Source organism: Pteronotus mesoamericanus, unplaced genomic scaffold (assembly GCF_021234165.1).
Source record: "Pteronotus mesoamericanus isolate MK-2021 breed Mesoamerican mustached bat unplaced genomic scaffold, CSHL_Meso_final contig_20, whole genome shotgun sequence".
In the NCBI taxonomy this organism is placed as follows: domain Eukaryota; kingdom Metazoa; phylum Chordata; class Mammalia; order Chiroptera; family Mormoopidae; genus Pteronotus; species Pteronotus mesoamericanus.
The window spans coordinates 68,959,826-68,976,890 of NW_026555085.1; the positions used below are offsets into that span (position 1 = coordinate 68,959,826).

The 17,065-nt window shown below is 38.7% G+C and overlaps 1 protein-coding gene across 1 annotated transcript in view; it reads left to right on the forward strand.

The window, feature by feature from the left end:
• NT5DC1 (5'-nucleotidase domain containing 1) overlaps positions 1-17,065 on the forward strand; it is a 118,260-nt gene that overhangs the window by 87,869 nt on the left and 13,326 nt on the right. The window contains exon 7 of the mRNA XM_054569852.1: positions 15,841-16,015. Within this exon, the coding sequence (XP_054425827.1) occupies positions 15,841-16,015 (175 nt within the window). The remainder of the gene's footprint in view (positions 1-15,840; positions 16,016-17,065) is intronic.

Consider the following 17,065-nt stretch of genomic DNA (forward strand, 5'->3'; position numbering starts at 1 on the left):
CCATAGCTTTTCACACTTGATTAACTGCCTGTACTTGAGACAGAGTAGCCAACAGAGTGTTTACTAGGTTTCAAGCACTGTGTTAAGTGTTTCACACACATCAATGTGTTTAACCCACACAACAACTTTAGGGGGTGGGTTCTAGAATTATAATTATTTCACAGATAAGCCAATGAAGTGTCTGAATGGCTAAGGCACTTACCCAAGTAAATTGCACAACTGAGTCTTGAATCAGAACTGTCCAATTTGGATACAGAACCACCCAGGAAGACATAGGACCACTTCCTATACTGTGCTTATATATGTATATCTGCTCCACACAGAACTGCTCTGTCCTTTGAAGATTTTTCAATAGGGAAGGAATAGCCCCACTCCTTAACAGCAGTAGCCATTACTTAATGAAGTCATCTGCAAATCATGAATTCCTTTCTCCTTCCCTCCTCCTCTGCTCTATAATGATTTAATTTGCTGGCATGCGACATTTAGATTAAACTCCTTTTGAAGTTTTAAATGGAGTTTTTATCTGGAAGGAAAAACATTTCCTTTGTCACAGCTTTCAGATAAGTTGGACAGCTATTGGTCATCCATGAGGTCTAGCGCAATTTCCTTTTCATTCACATTTTTCTCCATTGAGTACACATAGCTCATTTAATGTTTATGGCTAACATTTGCCAAACACAGTGAGTAAAATATTTGGCTCATTTAAATTGAATTTTTAATGTTTCCTTGGTTATTGAGTAATTCCCAGCCTCTGGGTCCTCTGGGTTTATGTTGACAGCTCCTTTCCTTTCAAAAAGAAATAATCTAATTGCTTATGTCATATGCTTTTTTTAACAGATTTATTTCCCTAGGTCAAAAGAAAGTCAAAATATAATTTTTCATCAGTAAGTAGTTTGATTACTACGGTGTTGTTGCATTCAGGTCCCTTGGGAAATTGTAGGATCTCTGTGTTAATAACGAACACTGTGTTTTGCTTATAGCAGACTTATTGTGCTTTATTCTGAAAGATTGAAGATATACATCAAATATTCACCAGCATTCAGATTTACACTACTGCTCTTAATACCTTTAGCCTTGAGGTTCCATTTAATTAAAACTTAGGATAAGTAGCCCTGACCTGTGTGGCTCGGTTGGCTGGACAGCATTGTGCTCAGCAAAAGGTTGAGGGTTCCATTCCTGTCAGGGCACATGCCTGGATTGCAGACCAGTCCCAGGTTTAGTCGTGAAGAGGTAACTAACTGATGTTTCTCTCCCTCTCTTTCTCCCTCCCTTCCCCTTTCTCTAAAATAAATAAATAAAATCTTTAAAAAAAAAAAACAACCTTTGACTACAGAAAAAATTATTTGTTAAACCACTTAGTACTCTATGCGAAGCTTTCAAGTGAGTATATTTAACCTCCTTAAAAGAAATTTAAGTGATATTACCTTTACTGAATGTATTCTGTGTGCCTAAAATCTAATCGGTACAGTGCCAGCCACTATAAAGGCACAAAGAAAATTGCTTTATGGAGCTTAACTGAAAGATAAAAATCTATTATGTAATTAATAAATTATATAGAAAAATCTATGACTAAGAGTTGAGGTATATGCACTAGAACACAGTAGTTCACATATTCAAATAAGAGAGAAAACTAGAAAGAGTGACCATTAAGCTGTCCCCTAAATGCAGGGTAGAATTTAGAAAAGCAGAGAAGTGTGGTTTTGAGGTGACGGCTTCAGGTTGATAACGGGATGGGCTGAACCACAAACATTCTGAGCAAAGGCATTGCAAGAGAAACAAACATGTCCTGTTGTCTAGACCGTAAGAACAACAACCTTCACTTCCCATGCAGGGTTCTTGTGGGCTCAGCCTTAGACCTCTCCCAAAGTTCACAGTCTGTACTTTTTCTTCTGCTATTTTCTTTGCTGGGTAGCTCTTCCTCCCATCCATCGCCCGTTGAAATGTCTCTCCCTGACAAAGGCCCAATCCAGAGATCACCTTCTCCTGAATCCTCGCTTCACCTGTTTGAGATGAGGTAGTCTTTTGCTTCCCCAGCAGCCCGGGCATGTTGGTCATCTGCCCGGCCCAGCACACTTCCAATCGCATTTCAGTTTCAGTTGTTCCCTCAGCACTGAGGCTGTCTTGCAGGAAAGAACCACGTGTCATCTTGGTATCCTGAGGGCCTACATCGTGCCTGGGCCCGCGAAGGTGCTCAGTAAGTGGATTGTGTGTTTTAGGGACTAATCAGAAAAAAATTACTTCTCTACCTACATTTCCCATTTACATTAATGGAGTCTACAGTTATAGAAGTAAACGTTTTGTTTTTTATTGTAGACTTAATTAATGTGTCCTAAGGAGAGAAAGCAGAAAAAATATCTTTCAAAACCTTTAATTATATGTATACAGACAATTCTTAACATTATTTTAAGATTTTTCATGTTAATGTGGCAGAACATTTCATATTTTAGTGTTTAAAAAATACCTATGACTGTCATCTTGATATGACTGTATGTTTTGTTATTTCAGAAAAATACCCAAGAGAGAGAAACTTGTTATATTAAGTTAAATTGGAAGGGGGTAAAGTGAAGGAGGTCAACGAAAGAAAGAAAGGAATCAGACCAAAGAATTAAAAAGAGAGACTGAGGAAGTAAAAAGGACTGCCTAGAGGAGAATATTCCCTGGAGCCAGCCATACCCAGCATCAGCCACCGTGGCACTCTACCTGCCCATGTTCCTACTGCTTTCCAAGACCCTGCCCACTCCCAACAGAGTCTGCAGGTTGTGTTGGGGACCAGGGTTCCAGTAGCTGTGCCCCAGGCTTTCTCTCTACCTTGTAAAAGAGATTGTTGTAGAATGTGGACCAGGTTCCCGTCACTGATCAATTTTAGGTATTTATGTTCATTTAGGAACTGAATTTAGCGTAGTATATGTATACCAGATAGTGTCTTGGCATTCTGCTAGGGTACATACTCTGAAAGAAAAACCAGGTTGAAGAAACAGAATGGAAGTTCTGTTTCAGTTTTTTGTTTGTTGAAGAATCATTAATTGAGCGCTTAAGTCCTCAGTGGGAGGCAGATTTCCTTAAAACATTTCTAGTAAATGAACCCTAATGTCTAGCTTATAACTCCTTTGTTCCTGTTATTGTTTCTGATCTCTGTGCCACAAAGCTAGAGAAATCCACTATAACTTTTTTTTTTTTTAAGGAATAGCATTGGCACATCACTGAGCCTGTTTTGCCCCAAGCTATCCCATTTTAGTTCTCCTAATTTTTTCCAGTTTCTTTCTTTTGGAGGAGGCGGGAGGTTTCAAGTCCGGATAATCAGTGGGCCTACTTCGGCTCTGGTGAAAACAAAACCTTCCAAGATGGTTTTTTGCCTGGCAAATAGTCTTCAAAACTATTTGAGATGAAACTTAGTTTATTTCTTTGAAGCTAGCCCCTAAAACTTGTCCCAGGTTTTACCCGGAGGCATCTTTAATTTGCTGTACCAAGAAAAACAGCCCTGTTTCTTAGCAGCTAATTTGTAAAACTGCATTTAGGCAATAATGCTTTTACTGAACCAAAGTTCATGCGCCTGATGCTTTGAAAGGCCAAAACTCCAGTTGGAAAAGGTTTGTTGATTGAGAAAGCGCCAACCGAGAACATGGGAGACCTAGTGGTGCCTGAGATCCGTCTTGATCACTGGACCAGGCCAAAAGTTTTTAAGGGGTTAGGGGGAAGTGCTGGTGGGGCAAGTTTTAATTGGAGGACCTTGGACCTTGGCCGTTTACAGTAAAGGGGCATCAACACCAGATCTTCCTGGACAGCGAACCCTTGGCTTCTGCACAGGCTCCGGTGTTCAAGTTCCAGTTATGTCCCAGTCCTCCGTATCTGTGGCTGGAGTCAGGGGAACTTTTTTCTGGGTGCAGCTGGAGGCCAAAGTTCTCTCCTCAGCACAGGCGTCCACTGCATGACCTGTCATCTGAGTCTGTTACCTCCAAAAAACAACTCAGCACCTTGTCATACAGGATAGGACCATTTTGAGCTGGTTCTGTGGTTACAGTGCTTCTATTCATCCCAAGCAACAAACTCCCTTGGTCCTTTGGATGATGCCATCGTGTCATCATGTGCATTTCTTGGATCTTTCTATTTCCTCTGACATTAACAGGGAAAATACTAGCAGCTGTTAGCTTTCAGCCCTGGGCTTGCAGTGTCTTACTGTGGCCCCCACTATTACTCTGTTAACAAACAGACGAAATGAGCCTGAACACACTAAATTCAGAGTCTGAAAATAAAGTGTACCAGAGCCATAATGGCAATGTCAAAGGCAGATTTAGATTTGTTCTAGCAAAATGGCAGAGGGAAGAGAGCCTTCTTCTGGCTCAGTGGAATAGACTGGTGGGAGGGCCCAGGCCAGAGAGTGACTGAGGGCCAAGTCCACCCTGCCTGGGATCCACGGTGATGGATAAGTACACGAAGGTGTTTGTATTGTCTTTCAGGAGGCAGCTTTATCACAAATGGTTTTCTAATATTTATTCTGCTGAGCCTTCATAACCTTCAAAGTCTCTGAGATTCATGGTTTCATTAATTATTCGTTGGCACTTTCTAATGCAGAGTTATAACCATTTGTTATTGTTACTGTCCCATAATTTGAAGTACTGTATTTATATCAGAAATAGCCAAGCTTTTTCTTAAAAGAATAATTATAAGGGTTATAGCCTTTATATGTATATACACTTAGATAACCATTTAATGTATAAGTAAAATCTTCCTTAGCTGGTGGCAGTGATTTGCCAACCTCTGTCTTTATGATCACTTGGTAATTCTAATCTGGTAGCTCTTTGCTGTCACACACACACACACACACACACACACACACACACACACACACACCCCACCCACCCCTACAATTATTAATTCTTGACTGTTTGCCTGACATCAGAAATGTAAATATGAATGTAAAGATAGTTCCTTTCCTAAAAAGATCTCACAGTCTCCAGTGAAAGAAAAATACATAAACACACTCACTGCAAGTGTTCATTACTGTGAAGTGTGATGAATGTTGTCATTGAAGTCCAGACGTGGCGTGACTGACTGCATGAGGGCTTTGGGAGGGCTCCACAGAGAGCATGACCTTGTGACGAGTTGCAAACGTTCCTAAGCAGCAGAAAGAGGACAGTGCATTCTAGGGAGGGATAATATTTATTCCTTAACGTAAGACATTTATTTTGGGGGGTTTTCCTATCCCACTATCAGATAGTAGCATAGATAACGTCAGCTCGTTGACTGCAGAGAGTGTCTACAGAAACTCTGAACAAAAGCACATTATTCAGTAATTACAGAGCAAAATAGGTGTGCCATTTAAAGCATTTGACATAAAGTTTGTTACCTAATGTAGTTTTGAGCAAAATCTGTGCTCTCTTAATTTATCTTTAACAGGACACTTTTGAAGTAGACATTTTCTAAGGTCCCTTCCAGTTCTAGATGCTGTGCCTATAATTAGACAGAATGCTAATTAGACAATAGTTACTTCTTCCTCTGCAGAAACTTGATTTGATTTGTTCAAATTTCCAACTCCCAAAATACCAATCGACCCCATAGCCCCTGAACTATGATACAATGGAATAGTGTACCATACGCAAGAAAAAAAGTAAGGATTTATGGTAGCTTGAAGCTGCATGTGCCCAAATGCCATGTCACTGGAGAGAGCAGTCTGGCTACAGTCAAATCCTGGCTTTGCCATATTCCAGTTTTGTGATTTCTGGCAAGTCCCTTAGCCTCTCTCTCATTGTTTACTTATCTGCAAAATGGGAACACTATAGGACCTGTCTCACGAGCTAGTTATAATGATTAAATACATTAATACTTGTAAAGGTCTTTGAATCATGTTTGGCAAAAACAAGCACTCAAAATAATGTCAGTTATTATTACAAGTAAAGAATTATAAATAATGTATAAAATTTGATATTAAAACCATTAAAATGTTTGGAAATTGCTCAAATATGATGCTGAACAAAAATGCAGGTAAAAAAAATATGTGGTGTGTTTACAATTCCCATTTACTCACATTTGACTAGAAAACATACTGAAAGAATCACACCAAAATATTAGTAATGTTTGATAGCTATTGTGAAAATATAGCCCCTAATGAATTATGCCCCTCAGAATTTATACTCTCCTGTTTTTTTCCAACATGAAGTAACCCCACATAATCAGTAAAATGGAGCAGAAATGACGCTACGTGGCATCTAAGGCTAAGTCATAAGAGTCCTTGCAGCTGTCATCTTAGTGACTTGGAGCACTTGCGCCAGGGGAAGCTCAAGTCCATTTAAGAAGTCCAGCTACCCTGAGACCAGCATGCCATGGGGAAGCCTCATCTAGCTAAGTGGAGAGGAGCTTCAGCAGTCCCTGCTGTTCCAGCATCCCAGCCCAGGTGCCAGAGAGTGAAAAAAGAAGCACTTAGATGATTCCAAACCCAGTGACATCTACCTGGCACACCCCAAGTGAGAACTGCCCAGCTTAACTCGGTCAACCCTCAGAGCCATGAGATATGATCATACAAGGTCTGTCCAGAAGGCATCCAGCCATGTAATATGAAAATTAGAGATATTTATTGAAGAAAATCCAAGACACAAGAAACATTGTATGTAGGACAATGACACCTCAGTCTCCTTCAAAGTAGGTGCCTCGGGGCATCACACAGTTCTCCCAGTCGCCGTCCGCTGCCCCATTGTATTTTCCTGAATGTCGTGGACAGTCTGAAATCTCTTCCCTTTCAAAGGTGTTTTAGTTTTGGGAAAAGCCAGAAGTCGCAGGGTGCCAAATCTGGGGTGTAGGGGGGCTGAGTCACCTGGGTGATTTGGTGTTTCTCAGAAAAACTCTGCATGAGACATGATGCATGAGTGGGCACATTGTTGTCATGAAGTTGCCAATCACTAGCTGCCCATAGCTGCAGCCTTCTAAATCATCCATATAGTTTCTGCGGAGGAACGTTCAAACTTAATACAAAGTTTGATGCAGATTCATTGCTCCACTCGCTCAGTCATTCAGAGTTTGAATGAGACAACCACACAGTACACGTGCTCACTCAATGGTGTCTACCACCCCAACTGACTAGTACAGTGAAGTTGTCATTGTTTCCTCGTGTGCATTCCAGTCCACTCTCCTTCGCTGCCAGGTTACATCAATGTCCTGCAAACGATTTGTGTCGTTAACAATAGCTGGACTTTTTCTGAACAAACTTCATATATATTGTTTGAAACCACTATGCTTGAGTTGGTTTGTTATACAGCATTAAAGAAACCTAATACAATGAATTTTCTATAGTAAAAATGTATCATGTTTAATGAGAACAGCACTAATTTAACCTCATTAAATGTTGTTTTCAATGTAGTTTCAATATTAAGAATATTTGTAATGCATTATACATGTTTTTAAGTTGTATATTGGGCAATTCTTAATCTACAGATTAACATGAGCAGCTACTCTTTAGCCATTCTAAATAAATATAAATTTATCTGACTTAGGATACATGTATACATGTACAGGGTAGAATTATTATTTAGTAATATAAAAGTTCTATGTCACCTATTACAGAAAAAATCTCTTTTTTTCTAAGACATATTTATAAGATTGTTTTTGACAGTGAGAAGGGAGCATATGGAAATGCTTTCTTAATCAGACTGCCCTAATCTGAAAGATCTAAATCTATGGTTCCTAACCCCTTGGGAGTCACCCTAGTCCCTGGAATCTAATGAAAACTATAGGCTCTGCTTCCCCAGACACATGCGCATATGTTGATAAACAAAATGTTGCGAGCAACGTTGGGGTTTCATTCACCCACTGAAGCCTAAGTATGTACTTTAGGTTAAGAATTCTGGTTCAGGTCCTGGCTGGTGTGGCTGAGTGGATTGAGTGCCAGCAAACCAAAGGATGGCTGGTTCAATTCCCGGTCAGGGCACATGCCTGGGTTGCAGGCCAGGTCCCCAGTGAGGGGGATGTGAGAGGCAACCACACAGTTATGTTTCTCTCCTCTTTATCTCTCCATTCCCCTCTCTCTAAAAATAAATAAGTAAAAATCTTTAAAAAAGAGAATTCTGGTTCAGGGCATTATTCTTCCTTATGTTGCAGGGCATTACATGTAGATCCTATATATCTGTGTTTTTTATATCCAAAAGAAATTAACACTTTCCTCTTTTATTAAGTCTATAATTTCAAATTTTATATTACAAAATTAATACCTCTGCCAAAACAATGATCTGACTTAAAATCTAATTTAAAACTTTAGTATTTTTTCCCCTTTTCTTTTTAAATTTAACTTGGGGTAACTGTACAGGTGTGGTACGTTACAAAAGAATGTAGAGTATACAACTGACGCAGTACAGATTTGGGTGGAAAAGTGTGGTGAAAAATAGAATAATGACCTTAAAAATACCTGCTTCACTAGGTTGTGTGTGTGTGTCCTCAGCGTAGATATGGTACACACCTGATAGCTATATAAAGCCTTTCTGTGTATATAATAATACACTGTGAGACCAGACACTGGATAAGTAGTGCTTTGTGCCAATGATCTGTTGTCTGCAGTTTATTTCCTCTAAGTTAGTCATTGTTCTGAATATTTTTGGGTTCATTAGTAAGAGAGAGTATTTCTGAAGACACTGAAATTATTTCAGCTAAAGTAACTAAGGAAACAGTCAACGCCTGTGATAAAATATAATCTTTAAAATACATGTATTTTTGAAGACTAATTTTTAAAGAAATCTCAAAAGCTTTTGAGTTAGGTTTAATGGAGGGTGGGGGTAAATCTTTCAAAAAAAATTTTTTTTTCTGTTGTAATTACTGTGTATTTCAGTAATATTGTCTTATTTTCTAAGTAGCTCACGTTTGAAGTAAGTGAAAGTCAGAAATATGTAGAACTTGTTTTAAATATTTGTTAATTTTTCTTTCCATTAACTTTTCTTTAGGCTGTTCAAAAGATTTATGTTGATATAAGCTATATATGTATTCAGATTCTGTAAATGTATATATAATAGAAACTTTTGCATTATGTGTTATTTGGAGGTGATGGGGTCCAGGATGGACTGACCAAAAATACGTCATTTTGATATATTGATTATTTTAAATTAAAGTTATATGAGAAATACCCAGTGCAAGAATACTGCGACTGTCCTTTATCCCCCAAAAGCAGGAAATAAATCGCCCATGTGAACGCATCCTCCCAATTCCAAAAGGATAGAAGGCATCCTTGAGGGACTTTAAGGCCAAAGAAGTAAATAGACATTGTTACTTCTCCATTAACTTGCTACCTTAAGCAAAAAGCCTTTGTTTTGTCCAATCTTGATACATCATTTTTTCTTTCACTTTACTCAACTTAGATATTCTAGATTTCTTTATTTTTAAATATATTAGATAGAAACAAACCATACAAGGATTATAATAGGAAATATTTGTTTTAATACTAAATTTCAGTTTAAATATTAAATTTCTGTTGCCCTCTATAAGTAAACAAAAGAAATTCAGAACATTTGTAATCTGTTTTTCTCTTTTGTCCTTCAAAAAATATTTCAGTATCTCTTGCCTTCCCCCCAAAAATTGTCTATGTCTATATTTCATAAAATTAATTGTCGTTCCTTACAGCAAATATATTTCGTTCATAGCTAAACATTTTAGCTGTTCACTGGCATGCTCTTCTGTGACTTGGAAAGGTTGTAAGTGTTTCAGTCACTGCTGAATCCTGTTCTTCCATGGAAACAACCACAGACCTTAATTGGAGGCCGATGGTGGAGGTGTTAGCATCCAGCAACTGAAATCCCCTTGGACAACAGCTTTGAAAACTCTAGTCATCAGTATTTTTTCTTGTTAACTTACTTATTATCTTACTTATTACTTACAAGTTACTTACTTAACTTGTTATCAGTATTACTTACTGATAATAGTTAACAATAAAAAATGCTTACTTACTCTATGATGATAAAAAGTGATATGACACAATTGTCTGTTAAAATTAAAAGTATTTTTAATAGTCAAGTTGTACTTATTGTTTTTTACCACAAGAGGTCCCTAAATCCTGAGTCATGTTTGATACATGCAGGCCACTACATATTAACCAGTTTTTCAATAGGAGAGCTAAACTTTTATTCTTTAGAATTAGCTTTAAAAATTTTACTTTTAGCCCTGGCCAGGTAGCTCCGTTAATTGGAGTGTTGTTCCTGTATGCCAAAGATACAGGGTTCTGTGGAAGAAAAGTCGATGTCTGTCTGTCTGTCTCTCTCCCTCTCTCACTCTCTCAAATCAGTAATTTTGAAAAAGTTTACATTTAATCCCATCTGGGTGCAGAAAATACCAGCATCTAAGGATATTAGAGGGGGTGGAAAGGCCAGGAGAATGAGTTACATAAAGTGGCAGTGAAATAGAGTTCCTTTGAGGTTAACTGAAGACACAGACTATTTTGTGAGCCAACAAGCAAGACCATTCCTTTCTTTCTACCTTGGGTCTAAATTCCCTGTCTGTGCAGTCAATGTTAATCTATCATAATTGTATCATGATATAATTATGTTAATCTATTTAATATAAACATGTTTTTTTCTTTTTTTAATATATTTTATTGATTATGTTATTACAGTTGTCCCATTTTTTTTCCTGCCCTTTATTCCCCTCCACCCTGCACCACCCCTCCACCCAGCATTCCTCCCAGCCTAAATTCATGGCCATGGGTCATACATACAAGTTCTTTGGCTTCTCCATTTCCTATACTATTCTTAACCTCCCGCTGTCTATTTTGTACAGGCTATTTACGCTGCTTATTCCCTGTACCTTTCCCCCATTCTTCCCCCTCCCCCTCCCCTCTAATCTCCATTTCTGTGATTCTGATCCTGTTCTAGTTGTTCGCTTAGTTTGTTTTTGTTTTTGTTCTTTAGGTTCAGTTGTTGATAGTGGTGTTTGTTTTTCATTTTATTTTTCATAGTTTTTGATCTTTTTCTTAAATAAGTCCCTTTAACATTTCATATAATAAGGGCTTGGTGATGATGAACTCCTTTAACTTGAGCTTACCTGGGAAGCAGTTTCTCTGCCCTTCCATTCTAAATGATAGATTTGCTGGGTAGAGTAATCTTAGATGTAAGTCTTTGTCTTTAATGACTTTGAATACTTTTTGCCAGCCCCTTCTTGCCTGCAACATTTCTATTGAGAAATCAGCTGATAGTCTTATGGGAACTCTTTGTAGGTAACTGTCTCATTTTCTCTTGCTGCTTTTAAGATTCTCTAATTATCTTTAATCTTGAGTAATGTAATTATGATGTCCCTTGGTGTGTGCTTCCTTGGGTCCCACTTCTTTGGGACTCTCTGAGCTTCCTGGATCTCCTGGAAGTGTATTTCCTTGGCCAGATTGCGGAGGTTCTCCTTCATTATTTTTTCAAATAAGTTTTCAATTTCTTGCTCTTCTTCTTCTCCTTCTGGCACCCCTGTGATTCCGATGTTGGATCATTTAAAATTGTCCCAGAGGTTCTTAAGCCTCTCCTCATTTTTTTGGAATTCTTGTTTCTTCATTCTGTTTTGGTTGAATGTTTATCTCTTCCTTCTGCTCCCCATTGTTGATCTGAGTCCCGGTTTTCTTCCATTTCCCTGTATATTTTTCTTTATTTCACTTTGCGTAGCTTTTGTTTTTTCCTACATTTTGCAACCATACTCAATCAATTCAGTGAGCATCCAGATTACCATTGTTTTTGAACTGTGCACCTGATAGGCTGGCTGGCTGTTCATCACTTAGTTCTATTTTTTGGAGCTTTGATTTGTTTTTCATTTGAGCCATATTTGTCTTATCGTGCCTGTTACATTGGGAGGGGCAGAGCATGAGGCATTTGCCAGGGTGGGCAACCCAGGTCTCTGTATTATGACGTTGTATGTAGGGGAAGGGTCCAAGAGGGAATAATGCCGTTTGCTCAGCTCTCAGGGGCTTTCAGTCACTTCCCCCTCTACCCACAAGACAGTTGGGCCCTTCTGGTGCTGACTGTCAGATGAGTGGGTTTGAGTGCATTCTAGGACCCCATGGGTCTCTCCAACAGACTCCTGTGAGACTGGGAGCCTCCCCTGCCACCACAACCCCTACAGGTTTTTACAGCTAGAGGTTTTGAGGCTTTCTTTTCCTGCACTGGAACCCTGGGTTGGGCAGTCTTTCTAATTCCCCAGCTGTTCCTCTGGTTTATCCTCACACAGATGTGGGACCACCTGGTCCTCCAGCCACCGCCTCTCCTGCCCGGTTCTCCCCCCACCGCATGTCCTCTCTGCCCCAGCTGCCCATCTCCGCCCCTCCGACCGGTCTGGATGATTGTTTCTTCTTTAGCTACTTAGTTGTTGGACTTCTATACAGTTCAATTTTCTGGCAGTTCTGCTTATTTTTTGTTTTTAAATTTGTTGCCCTTTTGGTTGTGCAAGAAGGCAAAGTATATCTACCTTAGTCTCCATCTTGGGTGGAAGACTGTAGGGATAGAAAAGTGGAAGGTATTTTAGACAGGATGACTGTGATAGGGCAATGTTTTTATCACTCATAGTTAGGATATATGTTACAAACTGTATTACTTTGAATATAAATAAACATTTGTATTTACTGTCTTCCCTGCACTAATTTAGGTATTCATTGAATGCCTACTCTGTGCCAAGCAGAAAGATATATGCCCTCCCTTTAGAACTTTACAGTCTCTTTGGAGAGATAATTTAATTGACAACTGTAATTAGATGTAGTATATTTAACCTAACTCTTCTATTGGTTCAAGTGCTTGATTTATTTCAATAAAAATACGCTGTTGTAGTCTATAATACTCATTATAGACTACATTATAGACTACAGTCGTATTATAGACTATATTATTATAGACTACAACAGTGTATTATAAACTTAAAGCTTGCCAAGACACTAGATCTTAATTGTTCCCATCACAAAATAGATTATATTATGTAATGTGATAGAGGTGTTACATAACCACCTTAAATGTATTTATATGTCAACTATATCTCAAAAAAAAGAAATTTTAAAAATGATGAGCATGGCCCTGGCTGGGCGGGGCAGAGCATCATCCCATACACCAAAGAGGCTGCAGATTCGATTGCTGGTCAGGGCATATGCCTGGGCTGCGGTTTGCTCCTTGGCTGGGGCGTATGGGAGCAACCAGTCCATGTTTCTTTCTATCTCTGCCTCTCTCTCTCTCCCCACCCCCTGTCTCTCCTCCTTCCTCCCTCTCTAAAATCAATGAACATACCTTCCTGTAAAGATTAATTTTTTAAAAAAGATGAGTGTGTATTTGTGTAATTATGTCTCCTATTACTTTAATGATCTGAGGTTACAAGGGGATGAAAATATCTTCCCCAGCAACAGTCAGTGATCTTTTATAGTAGCAGCAACCCATAATTTATCATTAGGTATCTATTTGTACAGGATTTGTCTTTTTTTAATTTGAATTAATTACCTCAGAGTAATTTTCTCAACTAAACTATTATGTTTTCACACTTTTGCATTAGGCTTATTAAGGGATACTAATAAAATTAATCTAGGCAAGACTTTTAAAATACAGCATTTAAGGGAACATTGTTTTTTTTAAATCCATTTGAAAATGGGACAGTAGTGTTTTAATAGTAATTTATATTTTGATCACTAGATGGCACTAGACACACATGTATAGCTAAGGAAAAGACGGTCTTTCTCAGCAGTTGTTTCTAAACACAGTTTAAGTATATAAATGCTTTCAGCATTATATACTATAAATTTTTATAGCCCATAAAGATCCTACTGCTACAAAATCTTTGTTTTTCTGGCCAAAATAAATTCACATAAAACTCTTTTAGGTATAATGAATTCTGAGACACAGTCTCTGCCATAACTTTGATAGTCATTAAACTATTCTATTCTTAATTACTTGTTTTATTTTTCTCTTTCTTAAATTAGCTCTACCTTAAAGAACTAATGCCGTCTTTTCCCTGAAAAATGATGTTTTTTATTTTTTTAAAGCTTTTGAGATTAAAAAGCTTTTAAAAAATTACATAGTATTTACATTACGTAGCTCCAGGGCTATGGAGAGATCCTAGAGATCTACACACAAGTGTCCCATAGGTCAGAGTATAAAGAAAGCACAAACTGTTTTTGTTCTTGGTCTCCTGATGTCTGGGTATTATTCCCATAGTGTAATACAGTCTGTTTGTTTGGGGTTTTATTTTTTTCAGTCTCGTTGTGATTGATTCTTGCAATGTATTATTTTCCGAAGAGAGATGGTCTAGGTTGCAAGTAATTGATATCCTTAATGTTTATGCTATTCTTAAAGTGAGTTATTTCACATGGCCAGAAAAATTCCAGAATTCGGGGGGCACTTCCAACCCTGGTGAAGTCAACGTCTTAGTTAGAGGCCCAGTGATGTCATTAGGGACCCAGGTTCCTTTCCGTTTTCCGCTAGGCCATCCCTGGTGTGTCAAACTTGTGCTCTGTGTTGAAGATAGCTGTAGCCGTTCAGCATAGAGCATATAGTCATAGCAAAGTCCAGAATAGAAGAAGGGACATGTTCTCCTATGTAGAGGTTTTCTTACCAGCGGTATACAGGGCACCAAAGACAGTGTTCTCTGAATCTCATTGGCCTTGCCTGGGTCTCCTACACTGTCCTAAATGACTTACTGGCAGGGGAAGGAATCACCAGGAGAGCTTAGACTATTAGATACCCATGCTCTTCCTGAGCACCCAGCCCCTCAGAGGAGAATAAAGCCTCAAAATCACAGTACTTTCCAAGAGATGGGCGGGATGGGGGGGCGGCAGTGGATTTGGACAGGGAGACAACAGTGTTTGCTGCCGTATCTGGTTTTGTTTCATTTTATTTTTGTTTTGTTTTGTTTTTGTTTATTTTTTCACTTAGAGACTCTTCTTTCCTGTCCTGATATTCTTGAAATGTAACTTTCATTTCTGTTATTTCAAGTGCATGACACCATACAGAGTTCCAGGGGTAGCCTATATGTATTGCAGTTTATCATTCAATACAAGCTCATTCACACCTTACTTTGTTTACGCATGTGTTCTTATCCTAGCAGTTTAAGAAAGTGAGAACTTGGGTTCTCTCTGTTTAGTAGTGCTCTCATACCCAGAGAACAGTATCTGTAAAATGCTTTGTGAATTTAGTAGCATTTCAACCATGTCTGCAATTGTTTGCTAAGTACTGACCACTCTGAGGATACCAAGGACGTGCATCTAACCTGGACTTTGGAGATATTGCCACTGTCTGCCTTGGAGCTAAGCCTGAACCCTTAGCCTCTCTAAACACCCAAAGGGGCAGAGTCAGCAGCCCCAGCTCAGTGATTCAGGTTCTTCAGCTTTCATTGTCAACTGCAGGGCCTCCTGGCCTTTTCTGGCTTGTTTTTCCATTTGACACCTCAGCACCTCTCAGCGGCTGTAACAGATTAGCTTTTCTAGTCTGAGTTCCATCTGAAACAACACTACTCTGACTCTGAGGAACCCAGCTCCCTTCTTGGCTGCTTCATGCCAAAGACATGTTTGTGGTGCATTATCAGCATATTTCTTCGTTTATTATCTGTATTCAGAAAATATATGTTGAATGATTACAATATTTATCAATCGATATTTCAAATATAATAAGGTTTTCTGACTTGAGATTGTTGATTATATTGTTTGTTATGTTTTAACAGTTTATCGGTTCTTATGAAGTAGCCAAAAGTATTCTCAACTGACATTTTCAGTCATCACTATGTTTTTAAGTAAAGAACAGAAGTATTCTTAAGAAGCAGTGCTGCTAGTTTTTTTAATCTATAGTTTTGAAAGAGATTGACTTGTATAAGAAAATGTTGAGTCAAAAAAATTAAAAAAGAAAAAAAAGAAAAATCTCTGATATTTTTATTTTTCAGAAAACTGTGGAATATATTTTCCAGAAATAAAAAGAGATCCAAGCAGGTATTTACACAGTTGTCCTGAATCTGTAAAAAAGTGGCTTCAACAGCTAAAGAATGCTGGAAAAATTCTTTTGTTAATCACCAGCTCTCATAGTGATTACTGTAGACTTCTCTGCAAACATATCATTGGGTAAGTGATGAGACATTCTGTTTTCGTGGTTTTATGAAAGACCAATGGCAAATCAGACCACTGCTTTTTAAAAATGCTTCATCATGACCTTATTAAACAATGCTGAGTGGCAAACGGTTGTTTCTTCTAACATCACTCAACATCTACAACATCCCCCAAGTACCTTTTAGCAAAGCGGTGTTACTGGGTTCAGTGTGCTCATAGCTTGCTGATGATCTGGGTTTAGATTTTCTGAAGGGTAGCTGGCACACATGCCCTTCATCCGTCTTCCATGCATTTGGTTTCTTAGCTTGGGATGGTTACTGAGGAACAGAGTCCTAGGCCATACTCCCTGGTGGATAACCAGAGTACGACCCGTCTGTAATCTTTTCAGCCTGGAGCCACATGTCCGTCATTTAGCACAGACAGGGACGGGACTGACATCCGTGAAAACTGAGGCGGTGCAAAAGCATAGACTTGAAAATGAGACAGATATGGTTCAAGCCCTGCCTTGCAACTTTGTGTGATATCGGGTGGGTTCTGTAACCTGCCTGAGCCTTGGTTTCATCACCTTAAAAATGCAACAATAATACTTCTGCTGAATATACTTCTGCTGAATACTTCAGACCTCTCTCTGGCTGACCTCTCTAGCCTCCAGTTCCATGTCCCTAAGCACATGTGGGTTTAGGTAGGTCTGTGGTATCCTCACAGTTTGTGAGTGGATGGTCTGCCTTCTGGATCATAGATGGGCTTGGGTCCCTTAAAGTGAGTTTGGGCTGGAGTCCTGGATGCCTTGGAAAGTGTCTCTGAGAGACCCCTCCCCTCCTGGTAGTGGAACCATGCTCCCGAACACTCTGGAGACTTCATCTCCTTTTCATTAGCACAGATGACCAAAATTTTTTTCTTCCTATTTAATTTCTGTCTAGTACAGTTTTGATTTGTAAACATATTTGGGAATGTTGGATAAATATTGTCTCTCCAATGCAATAATAGTAAGTCCCTCGGGAATCAGGACTAACCTTCCTTTGCCATCCCAAATAATCCTAGATATAGTATTAAATTAAATACAGA